At 50.3% G+C, this 12,329-nt stretch overlaps 3 protein-coding genes across 3 annotated transcripts; 2 read left to right on the forward strand and 1 right to left on the reverse strand.

Annotated features, from left to right (window-relative positions):
- Positions 1-3,568: 3,568 nt before the first annotated feature.
- On the reverse strand, positions 3,569-6,040 carry PC9H_010338 (uncharacterized protein; the record flags this gene model as incomplete). Its single annotated transcript, XM_036779832.1, has 6 exons — positions 3,569-5,319; positions 5,436-5,455; positions 5,503-5,578; positions 5,629-5,709; positions 5,762-5,809; positions 5,860-6,040. 6 exons carry the CDS (start codon positions 6,038-6,040, stop codon positions 3,569-3,571), a joined length of 2,157 nt encoding a protein of 718 aa, XP_036627215.1.
- Positions 6,041-7,663: 1,623 nt separating this feature from the next.
- PC9H_010339 (uncharacterized protein) lies at positions 7,664-9,635 on the forward strand (the record flags this gene model as incomplete). Its single annotated transcript, XM_036779833.1, has 10 exons — positions 7,664-7,688; positions 7,778-7,880; positions 7,940-8,043; positions 8,094-8,467; positions 8,528-8,724; positions 8,785-8,869; positions 8,920-9,148; positions 9,200-9,256; positions 9,312-9,378; positions 9,437-9,635. 10 exons carry the CDS (start codon positions 7,664-7,666, stop codon positions 9,633-9,635), a joined length of 1,440 nt encoding a protein of 479 aa, XP_036627216.1.
- A 1,124-nt stretch (positions 9,636-10,759) lies between these two features.
- Positions 10,760-11,417, forward strand: PC9H_010340 (uncharacterized protein; the record flags this gene model as incomplete). Its single annotated transcript, XM_036779834.1, has 5 exons — positions 10,760-10,813; positions 10,871-10,883; positions 10,934-11,010; positions 11,077-11,271; positions 11,331-11,417. 5 exons carry the CDS (start codon positions 10,760-10,762, stop codon positions 11,415-11,417), a joined length of 426 nt encoding a protein of 141 aa, XP_036627217.1.
- Between the last annotated feature and the right edge of the window lie 912 nt (positions 11,418-12,329).

Genomic DNA, 12,329 nt, shown 5'->3' on the forward strand with positions numbered 1-12,329 from the left:
GTTTGGCAACAAGACCCCTGTCAAGTCCCTAGTCCTCTACCTATCACGTGTGCGTTGGGCTTTCTTTCGAGTTCAACTTCGTTTCCAAGTCAGATTCTCGAATCCAATAGCTGCTCAGGGATGGACCGGCCAGGCGCCGTGTTTGCCAGCCCGAAAGAATTCATACTTACTCTTAACTTTCACGCAACCTCCACGGCTCAGACAACTTAATGCGCCGGCCGCAATTCAGCGTCTCCCAATAACGTCGATATCATTCACATTTATCTACGCCACCTTCGCTCACTCCCTCATTGTCTTTCTCGTATCCGATGGTAAACCACATCAACATGTGATGTTTTTCTTTGATATGCTGTTCGATTTGTCCGGCGATCAAATGTCTCGGGGATCCGAGCAGCTAGGTAGACGCAGGAGATCGTGTGCGAACATAACGTTATTGTTGTCGCCCATCGGGGCTTTGTATCAAGCGCTCCAACCTCTTGTTCCAACGTAGTTGGCGGATGTTCAATGCCGCAGTGGTTTACGGCCATCCTCCGTAATTCCAACACGCCACCGCCCCCTCAGCGCGATTTCTCTCGATACCTAACCCCTCCGTCCGATCACCCTCTTGCTCACTCGCGACACTACATACTTTTATAACGAATTCAGGTTAACCCCGAGTCAGCAACGTTTCAAGAGCAACTACTAATCATTCTCCTATTGGATATGTCATGGACTGCAACTGCGGCGTCCATTCCCGCCTCACAATATACCTGCTCTCTCCAATTCCAAAATAGTGCTGTGGAAGTGCGTATTCTTCGCTTCCCGTTCGTGTTATCTTTCGCTCACGTCGCTATTGTTGACAGGCTATTTCCGCCCGCTGGAGCAGCATCCCCAGTTTTCTGAATATCATTTTCCGGGACCCCAACATACTTATCGGCGTTAGTTGCTCGACTACCACTGATAGTTCTGGGTGTGCGGCCCTCCGCTGCGAGAACAACCCCTCCCTTATTAGACACTCTCCTTCCAAGAGAAAATGTAAAAATGAATTTGGCGCCAAGTCTTACTGTATCCTGAAGTTTATGTACCGTGGAATTTCCGGTCCTAAGGTCCTAGGGTGTCATTAGGCGGTAGGGCAACTTGCTGCACCCTTCAATTGTACGCCCCTTCGATGTTTGGGCGCTATTCGGACGTACCAACACAAGTTCTGAGCGGTTCCACGGCTCACCGATCATTCCCAGCGTGCAAAGGCGTCGATGCATCAAGTATGAAAAAACAGTAGGCCAATGTATCCCGAAACCCGTCGTTGTCGAGCCGTTGATCGGTTTGAGCAACTCCGTAGTTTCTCCGAGTTACATTCAACCACCCTCGACATCGAGATGTCACTTTCATAACGAAAGCGAACGGTGAAATAATTATACTTGGTCCGTAGTATGAACCTACCAGGCGTTAGGAGACACGCGACAGAATCAATTGAAAGAGACGAAGATCGAATCGTCGAGGTGTAGCAATTCCGTGAAGGGAAGAAGTGAATCTGAGGTAATTTACCACGAGGATAGCTTGCTCCGCAAAGAATTGAATGCTCAAACACGTCAACATCAAGGACCTCGAGACGGGAAAATAAGAAGTCTCCTCGTTGGGAGGAGGAATACCTATTTAACCAGCCACGCCGAGGTTCAGACGCGATTCAGACGCGGGGTCGGTATCGCCGACGACATATCCGAGTAGGGATGGCGAGCCGCTTGGAAGTCAGCATAAATATTGAGCAGGCCCCTGCGTGTCTGTCCATGCCGTTCGCGGTTTTACATCGGGAGGTAGGAGTATTGGTCATTCAATCCGGGTGCCAGAGGAGATAAGGATAAGTCAAGACGTGATGCAGCGTTCGAATTCTTGCGCAACGTGCGGCGATGAGTACCCAGGAGGCTTATGTCTAACGCCCAGCAACCCGCAATCACAATCTCTCGGTTTGTTTGCACGCACTGTACGGACCGAAATGACGATTGCGGGGACAGCCTTCGAAATCCTGGGGCATCGCTACGCTCACTCGAATCCCAACGGATCGACACCAAGTCCGCATACGTTGACATCCACATTGTCACCCCCGCCAGCCTGATGGGATTCAGGTCATCTGAATCCAATCTCTGTCCTTCGTTGGCGACGGCTTGGAGTAGGCGACAACCAGGGTACAGATATCGTGCTTTTAATTCGCCGTTCAATGCTCAAGACCGACCCGAATAGAGAGAGAAGCTCCATTTGACCATTGTCCTCTTGCCGGCCGGAGCGACATAGAAAAAGGAAGAATCTTTGCCAATATGGTGTTGACGAAAGTAGCCGAAAAGATAACGAACCAAACCAAGGTGCTTTGATACAGCCGTTGACATGCTGTATGTGATGTAACGCGGTGGTAGTCTTGAAGAAGGATGTGATAGAATCGCGATTCGTGCGGTCAGAGTGGACCATGGAGCGCTTTCCTGGACCTTCCAGGGCCTCCGATCAACGCAGACGAAGACTATGTACGTACGCGCCGCCGTCTACCATCCCCACGAAGCCATGAGATACGGTCAGCTGAGCTTCTCCTGCCCGAGGATCAGAGTTACTTACTGGTATATGGCGTCCGCAGGATGAGGTTCAGGATGAATAGATGTTCATATCGTGTTATCAAGGTTGAATATTAATACTTACCCCGCGCGAAAGGCCAAAGATGGAGGGGTAGAGTCTAGAGGACGCTGGGATTAATTACAGAATTAATGACCGCTCTTCTGAAGAGGGCTCGCCCTGGGTGGTATGTATTTCCGCTAAAAGCGGCGAGTGCCTGGGAGAGAACGGATGCAATTCATATTAACTGGGAGGATAGAGGAAAGGGTGAATTGATAAAGCGTGAGGTGAGGTGAGCGAGACAATGGAGGCTTTAGCAGTGCCGTGAAGCGAATTGGAGGTGGGCGAACGGATGTAATTCATGTGGAAAATTGGACGACGCACGATTTGTAGGGAGCCTGGAGCTCCGAAGGTATTGGGTTGTATCGGTTTCCTTGAAAGGTCCTAGAGGTTTTAACGGCGAGTGCGAGTTCTCGACAATCCGACGAAGTCCCGTAAAAACGAAATGGGCAGAGAGAAAGAAGTTCAGGTTCATTGTCCGACTTTTGCAGCGACGGGAGCGAGTCGGAACGCCGCCTCAATAGAGTGGTTGCGCCTCGGCGACTACATCCTCTCATGTAGTATGATTCGGCACTAGAGATAAATCAATATAATTATACATCGCTACAGGGTAAAGATAACATAAAGCTAGAGGTCTGTCCAACCTGTATTTATGTAGCTGAAGGGTATTCAATGTGCGTACTGCGAATAGGCATATATGTAATGCATGTCAGTCGGTAGACAGGTGGTTGGTAGCTTGGCTAGCAGATAGGGCCTACACAGGCGCAACAATAACATGAATATGGACGTATGTATAGATAATTTACCAATCGCTGACGAGGGACGGGAAAAATATACGCAAAACACGGATAAGCGATAGCCAGATGTCAAATGCAAGTAAGCAGAAAGTGCGATGTCATGGGATTAGATATAACGTTGTCCTCCAGGTTCGATTTATCTACCTCCCGCCGCCGCCGCCGCCGCCGCCTCTCGAACCCCATCCCGAATCTACCGGTCCTTTGAAATGTCCTTGTTGGCCTCCAACAACGGTCGAACCCCTCGGCCCTCGAGGGGGATCCGTATTACTACTGACGTTCGGACCATACCTATACTCTCCTTGCTGTGGATGAGGTGGTAGCGGGTGTGTTTGCGGTGCGTTTGGCTGTCGCTGAAGCGGTGGCTGTTGCTGCGACTGGTGTGGTTGTTGGTGCTGCGATGGCGGCGGCGCACTGCCCAGGCTCTTACTATCCTGAGGCTGGAGTGACATCAATGCTGGGTTGAACGCCGCCATCGGCTGCTGCTGAAACTGTCCCCAAAGCTGCGAGATCAGACTCGAATTGATCACACCCGGGGGCATCATGGGCATAGGGATAGACATAGCCTGCGGGTTGGGCGACATGGGTAGCGGAGAGGCGTATGGTGGCATGGGCATCGACATCATTTGGGAAGCGGTCGGCTGCTGCATTGGGTGAGGAGGTACTTGCGATAACGGCGTATGGGTGGTGTTCGTGGTAGTGCTTGTGTTGGATGTGTTCGTATTGGTAGGGGTATTGGCGATGTTCGTGGGGGCGTTGTTGGAACCATTCGCAACGGCTTTGGCGCTGATATTCCGCGTGTTAGCAGCCATTTCTTTCGCCATACGAACCGCGGCTAAACGGTCGACGCGTCGGGAGGCCGTCGTAGGTGCGCCACTCGTAGTCGACGTCGACGTTGGCGCTGGGTCCTTCTTGGGCGCAGGTGCTGCTACGGGAGGGGCAGCTACTTTGCCGTTAGGCTGCTCAGTTTGATTGGAATTCGAGCCAGGGTTCCCCGTTTTGCGCGGCTTGTACTCGGTCTCCGAACCCGAATCGTCGTCGACCTCCTGTCGTTTGCGTTTCCCTCCTCCTCCTCCTCCTCCTCCTCCTCCCGATGCTGCAGCCGCGGCCCGTTTCTCTGCCATCGCCGATAGCCCGTCGCTCACTTTGCCTTTCGTCTCCTGAGCCAACTTCTCGACGTATTCGAGCATCCATTTCGACACGCGGCTGTTCATGCGAATGTCGACATGCGCCTTCCTCACCTCGTCGCGCATCTTTCCAATAGCCGCTGACAGCTGGGCCATCCCCATGCGCTCTCCGCACGCCGATATCAGCACAGGTATTATAACGAACTCCACCGGACTGATCTTCGTCGGCTTCTTAAACACCTTGTTCAACTTCGCGTCGTGCACGAGGTCGCGGAACAAATCGTACACGTCCCTAATCCTTTGCTGCAAGGCGTCCTCGAGCGGCTCAGACGACGACAGCCACTTCTCCAGCTGAGGAATCGACGCGACCGTGGTCACCTCTTTCCATTTCGTGATCAGATGCACCGTCTGAGCCAGACACCGAAAATCAGCCCCTCGACTCCGATCCCAATCTAAATCATCTCCGGCCAGCCCCCTCTCCTCATCGTCCACATAGTCCTTCAACAAATCCCTCACGTACGACGCTCTCGATGTGTTGATGACCTGCAGCTTCTCGGCCGGCGTCAGCGCCATACCGAGCTGCACGCGCTGGAAAATCTCGCGTTCGTCAGACGACGTGATGTCCGCGTACTCGACGCACACAATCTGTTTGTTGGAGAACAGCCGGCGGTATTTTTCGGGGAGCAGCTTCTTGCGTGTTTTTGTCGAGGCGCCGGGTGCAGAGGCGTCCTTGTACCAGAGCTTCTCGCCGGTGTGGGGGTCGCGATCTACGGATGTCATATGTCAATGTCGGTTCGTGGAGAATGGTGGTGAACTGACGAGGGATCTGGGAAGCGTATGAAGCGTCAGTAGGTCGAAAGAGATGACACGTAGACGATCTGACGTACGAGACCGTCCATGAATCTTGAGTCAAGTTAGCACGGAGTTCTGGGGATACGAAGCAGGCGCACCTGTGGATGGATGTGAGGCGCTGCTTGCCATCTATACACGTCTTTGACTCTGATCCATCTTCGTACGGAGTGACGGCTGCACGTGCATCGTCAGAGAGGCACTATAACTGATGTGATGAGACACACCAAATATAACGGGTGGGATATAGAAGTTGCGGAACACAGAGTCTATGAGACCGATCTGCTTGCTTTCTGGCCAAACGACGGCTGTCGGACACTGCATCAGCCTCAAGGAGGAGTAACTTGTGTCCTGACGCACCCCGCTGGTATTCCGGCTCCAAGTTGATATCCGAGCTATGGATCTGATCTGTCGTCTTTTTAGGATGAACATGGATGCAGAAGCGAGCAGAAACGCACCATAGAGAGCTTGTGCGGTATACGTCGTGGCACGAGGAACTTTCAGGGCGTGTCGGATGCGATAGCCACCCACTGCTGCTCCTTTACCGGTTTTGCTGGTCTTGGTCTTCTTGCTCTTGCCATAGTCTGCGTCCTCCTCAAAATCGTCGAGGTCGGTGAGGTCGGAGTAGTCGCTTTCCATCGTTTATAGTTTGGCAAGTGGAGGTCGCGAGTCAACCTTTCCGAACTTCATGATTACAAGGAACGTCGCCACTCGGATTAAATTCTCACAGTCAATAGCAAATCTGATCGTGAGAAGTCCCTGTGGAAGTCAACAATATATCGTTTTTCTGCACAAAGAGTACACTCTACAACACGACGTAGATGGGTGCCCATACAAGATACCATCTCAGCTACGAAGGAATGCCGGAATGCGCAAGAAATTGGTATCACAACAGATATTGTTCGTATCATGATCGGCCGTCATACACACGAGTCCCTATCAGCTATAATCAAGCATACTTGATGGCAGATGATCCGTTACCGATGAATGTAGGTTGTATCGAGGGTTTTACGGCGACAGCGGCTGATTCGTGTAAGGCGCTTAGGGTGTAGTATTTAAATGTGACGGTCGAAGAGGAGGAGCGCTTGCGATGACCTCCTGCGCGATTTCTAGGTGCGGTCTGGCATGTTACACATCGCTTGTCGGTGATCAGGAACGGGACGAGGAGGGCCTGCAACGAAGCTGGTGCAAAGTGCTTGTGTCACCGAGTTTGTGTGTAGTTCTTCGATCCCGGTTGCCGCACCTATCAAAGTCGAGACATTGGCAACATATTCCCGAAGTTGTAGCCTACGCACTCACGCCGTTCAATTAGTAGCCACAATCTTTGTTCTTCAAGTTGTGGGCGTTCTTGGATTCCGAGTTCATCAGTTAGTCCCCACCTGCTCCGTATTTGGTTCGATGGCATAAAGGAATGCGAGTTCTGGTCCAAAGGAGAGGTCCGTTTCGTCGCTTTCGATGCATTCTTGAGTTGGTTGTCGCTAGTCGGTTATCGCTGGCTTCGATGTCGAGGTATCAGTGTCTGGCCCCTGAACCTTCCAAGTTTCTTTACCTTCTGTCTATCCTTCGCGGTCAATCTCGGTATCGTAAAAAGCGGTCGCCACATTAACAGACGAAGTCGTCGCGCCACCTACGCCTCGTAAGTCCCAAAATTTATGACAATCGGAGAAACAGGCATAAATGAGAGAGGCGACGAGGTACAAGTAATCTGCACTAAGCGGATATACTGATCGTGGAAACTCTCTGGTGAGTGTGGGAATTGCTATGCTTCAGCGTCAGGCTTAGCTTGAACCTTGCTCCAGCATTTCTCGGTTTCGAACTCGACAGTCGCCTCGCGTGGTGCCTATCCAATATGCCTTTCCATGTGGAAATTGACGACTTGCCAAAACAGAGACACGGGTGAGTATAACTTCGTTCATCGGAACGACGACGTAGTTGCGATGGATCGCTAATATGTAGCTTTTGAATTCATCTATTCAGTTTATCCATAATTTAACATACCGCGCGCAAACCAGACGTTGAAATCTGCTGGGATATGCTCGATGATCTCCCACCCCAGCCGACGAGCAGTTAACTCGCACCATTTCGGACTTGGGAAGTTGGGGGCTGCTCGGGGGAGCGCAAACCAACCGAACCTATTTAATAAGCTTGAACAATAGCATCACGCAGCGAATTCAAAGCGATAACAGGTCCCACGTTCATAAATTACTCGCTTTAAAGAAACGAAGGGGGTGGAGCGAACACTGTTTCCTTCGAAGTATCACCATGCTTTGGGGCACTTTGAGCGTCGGTATAGCGTCTCTCGTTCCTTACGCCTTGGGATTTTTACACGGCAAGTCAAGGCCCTTTCCCCGAAAGTCGGATGCTCATCTTCCCTAGACTATCCCGGCCAAGGCGGGTTGCCTTCACTGGAAGTCATACAGTTCCTGAATGTCACTAATGGAACATTCATGCCGCTGCATCAGATTCAAGGAGACATCTTGTAAGCCTTTCGTGCTTCTTTGTGGAGCTCGTAAGATATAAGAACTCACCCGATCGAAGAATTGGTATGAAGAAACCGAAGGAGCTCTTCTTTTTCTACACAATCAAAGACACCCGAAGGTTCAAGCAAGTCCTTGCGAAAGATATTTACCCGCATATTACCAGTAAACCCCTTGTTTATCCCACTTTTGCATGGTTCTGACCCTTTGTTTAGCAACTGCGCAGCTTATCTGCGGTACTTGCCCACAAACAAGCGCGTTACTGAACGTGGCATGGACATCCAAGGGCCTCAAAAAACTCAATGTCCACGGAGATACTCTCGACAAATTCTTCAACATGGGTCAAGTCGCGGACGCTTCCGCCCTTGGTGACAACGACCCTCCCACAAACTGGGTTCCCGCCCTTTTGAAGGACCAGACCCATGGCGCATTCCTCATCGCCTCCAACGACTGGGCAACTGTCGACGCCTTGCTTGCTCGAATTCTAGGTTTTCTGGGCACCTCAATCGTGGAAGTCCACAGACTCAAGGGCGCGCATCGACCGGGTGCGTTTGCTGGCCACGAACACTTCGGATACCTCGATGGCATTGTACGTGATTTCATCGTGGGCCTTGTCCCGATTGACTAACCGATTCGCATTCGAACTCAGTCCCAGCCAGCTATTGGCGGATTTGCTACTAGCATCCTCCCTGGGCAATCCCTCGTTTTGCCTGGGACTATTCTGACTGGCGAGTTAGGCGACCTTCTTGCACTTACTCGGCCTTCGTGGATGAAATGGGGTTCATTCATGGCATTTCGACAACTACAGCAATTCGTCCCTGAGTTCGATGAGCACCTTCTTCAGATGTATGTCTGCTTTATCCACTCGCAATTTGAGGCTACTGACTTGGATCATCATCACTACAGGGCATCGGCTATACCAGATGAAACAAGGACCAAGCAAGAACGCGCCGAGCTTCTTGGTGCCCGAATGTTCGGCCGCTGGAAGAGTGTTCGTTACGTTCATCTGCTTATGGAACGGGTACTTACTCTGGTACATAGGGGACGCCTCTCGACCTTGCCCCCGATCACGACGTCCCCGCCATTGGCTCCAATTCTCGCCGCAACAATGACTTTGACTATAACCACCCACCGCCATTCAATATCTTTGCTAACCAATCGCGCTGCCCCTTCTCTTCGCACATCCGCAAAGCCCGACCCCGTGCGGACCAGGCTAACCTCAACATCTTCAACCAGATAATGCGGGCAGGTCTTCCTTACGGCGATGAAGGTACGGGAATGGATCATGGGCTACGTCTGTGAAACTCATTTCTCTCTGTAGTCACTGATGCGGAGCGGGAAAAGAAGACAACCACGCTTGAACGCGGATTCGCATTTGGTGCGTAGCCTGCTCGTTTGTGAATGGAACGGTTGCCTTCTGACAATGGCCCTAGTATCCTATCAGAGCGATATAGGCCTTGGGTTCCGCTTTCAACAGGTTGTCTGGGCCAACAACATTCAGTACGCTTGTTCTAGATTATCCCCTCCAACGCGAGATTTGCTCACATATCGACTCTAGCTTCCCCTTCCTCAAGGATAAGACTCCCGGATACGACCCCATCATCGGCCAGAACGGCGCGAACCCCGTCTTCTCCTCTGGAATTGACTACAAGCACCCCGATCAGAATTCCACTTACATGAGCTTCATCCTCTCCCGAGGGGGAGAGTACCTCTACAGCCCTTCGATGTCTGCTATCCTGGACCCGATCGCGGCATAAATGGGGCTTGTGTCTGGTGTTGGTAATTTTGTTATTGACTATCGCAAAGACTCTGCTTTTCGTATGTTTTGACCGCCGCTCTTGTTCTTACGCGATGTACCAGAGAAGAATAGACTAACTGACCGCCATATTGTCGCCAGGATTCGTGCATAAGCCCATCTTTTGGAAGACACTGCTAGCTTCAGGGTACTGTGGTAATTGGAATTCAAGTGTACAAGCACACGCTTGTCTATGTTATACGCAGTGTTGGCATCAAGGCGCGGTCGCCTGAGTTTGATGGTCTTTGGTAGTTCGCAGTCGCCGTTGAAGCTGATGGCGCTTTGACATATTTCGTTGCCCATAAAGATCCGTCGCGAATGACTTCTCTCGAAGAACGATTGTCAGCAGCCATGGGTCAGGAGAAGGTTGATATCTACAAGCGTCGCATGATGGACTCGATGGAGACAATTCACTCAGTTCTGCCACGCTTAAAATATCCCTACAAGGTTACGTTGATCCGTTGATCAACCATTGGCATGCATGTTCACATCCGTTGATTATTTAGGAGCGCTGCACTGGTGATTCTGCGAGTGCTGGCGGCTACAGCAATGGCCGTGGCTCGTGAGTAGATGCTGTTTTGATTTTGTTGTATAGGTTTGGGACCCGCTGGGCAATCAATGGCATCAATTCAATGTTATCATTTAGATAAACCATTTGTGGAGAGAGCACGCCAGGTACGTATTGCCTTTTCTTTGCTGAGCCACCATATCGAGTAGGCGCCGTGATGTTGTGGGAAATATCCTGTACCTATTGACCACTTGTGGGTCGGCATCACAGGCTCAGCACCGCTGTCTCACTCGTGATCTGCAAACTTTCTCCAAAGTTTCTCGATTCATTTAACGCTGGGTATTGCATAACGGGAATCAAATGATAGAAGACACGAACCTCCCACCGCTTTCATCATTGAACGCTGGCAATTGTCAATTGACGGTGCCCAAGGGCTTCAATAATCGAGCTTCGAATTCCAAGCTGCCGTCTAACATTTGATGCATCACTATCGCGAGTTCGCCGCTGCTGCATGATGTACTTAATGCGCGCTAGCATAAGTTTCTTCGATCACGAAACGTCCCCCTCCCCCAGCTCGTATGTCTGCCCAATTAACGCGAGAACAGATATTCTTGCTCGCGGCTTGGTTTGAGGTGAATAGTAGTTCAGCCCACTCTTCTCGTCGTGTAGCTGATGTTTCCATCCCCTAGGCTATCGCTTATGGTCTGATTTATTAATGGGCGTGCTAGCACAACGCTGACTAAGTTCAACAGGCCTATTCCTTTGCCTGTTCTGCGGTACAATGCTATTCACGCTTGGTAGCAAACACCGGAGCGATAATCACAACAAGGTAAGTATCGGTACACTCGAAGCTTCGTCTTTAATACCCAATGACTTGCAATTGTACCATCTCTAGATCATGTTCTGCATATCTTTCGTCATGTTTGTGATTTCCACAACGCACATGTCTATGAATGGATGGCGCGTACTGCAAGGATTCTCCGTGCATTCCGACGATGTGTTTGCGTACCTTGATAGCCTTACGAGATGGGATCAAGTCTTCAAAGATACACTCTACGTGACGCAAGAACTTCTAGGTGGCGCGGCAGCAGTACGAATTGGGATAGTCTTGATGGTTACTTTCATACTCATGAGCACCCCGCGTTCTAGATATATCGCTGCTTTATCGTCTGGAACAGCCGCTGGCGGGTCATCGCGGTACCCCTCTTGCTCCTTGTCGGTAGTGCCAGTGAGTAATTTCGTACAGCGAACTACACACCATCATGACGTGACTCAGTATCAGGATACGGAATTTGTTTCCAATTCACTCACGCTAAGACGAACCCGTCCATATTCGCCAAACCTCTCAGCTCTTGGATCTACTCATTCTACTCCCTCGCCGTCGCCCAGAACATCATAACAACTTCCCTACTCGCATTCCGCCCGTGGAGAACGTCTATGAAGTCCGCGAAATACAAAACGGAAAAGAATGTACTGCTTCCGATTGTGCGCATCCTCATCGAATCGGCAGCGTTACAGCTGTTCGTTGAGATACTTCTCCTTGCCCTTTACTCCCAAAGGGTAGATGCGCAGGATATATTGTTAGAGCTAGTGACTCCGGCTGTGGTGAGTCGCTTCGAACACTCCCGCGATATAAATCTGCTAGATCTAACCACACTTCCTCAATGGAGGGGATTACATTCAACGCGATAACAATTCGTCTCAAACTCCGTGGAATACAAAATAGCAACAGCCCATCGATATTCTCATCATCGGATCCAGTACAGACAATTGGGCATCTACCTATGAGGCGCATCAGGGTACACTGCGGGCAAATGCCCATAAAAGCACGAGTGATACGGAGATGGTACTGTGAGGGTAAAACAACACACTTCTGCTTATTCCCACCGTAGATACTGTAGAGTAATTCAGTTTATTGTTCAAAATATATATTATCATATCAATCCAAGTTGTAATTTAAATATTTCTCAAGTATTGGCACTGGTATTATGGGGGAATAAATGAGATTAATACCAGCCTTCCACCTACAAAAATAACATGATGATCTTGAAGATGTTATTCTAAAAATCACCACAGTTAGTATTCAGATTATCATGAGCCCTTTATCTGTCGGAGATAACCTGATGATATTCTAAATATCATTCCCGA

The sequence above is a fragment of the Pleurotus ostreatus genome (assembly GCF_014466165.1).
Source record: "Pleurotus ostreatus strain PC9 chromosome Unknown scaffold_8, whole genome shotgun sequence".
Classification (NCBI taxonomy): Eukaryota; Fungi; Basidiomycota; class Agaricomycetes; order Agaricales; family Pleurotaceae; genus Pleurotus; species Pleurotus ostreatus.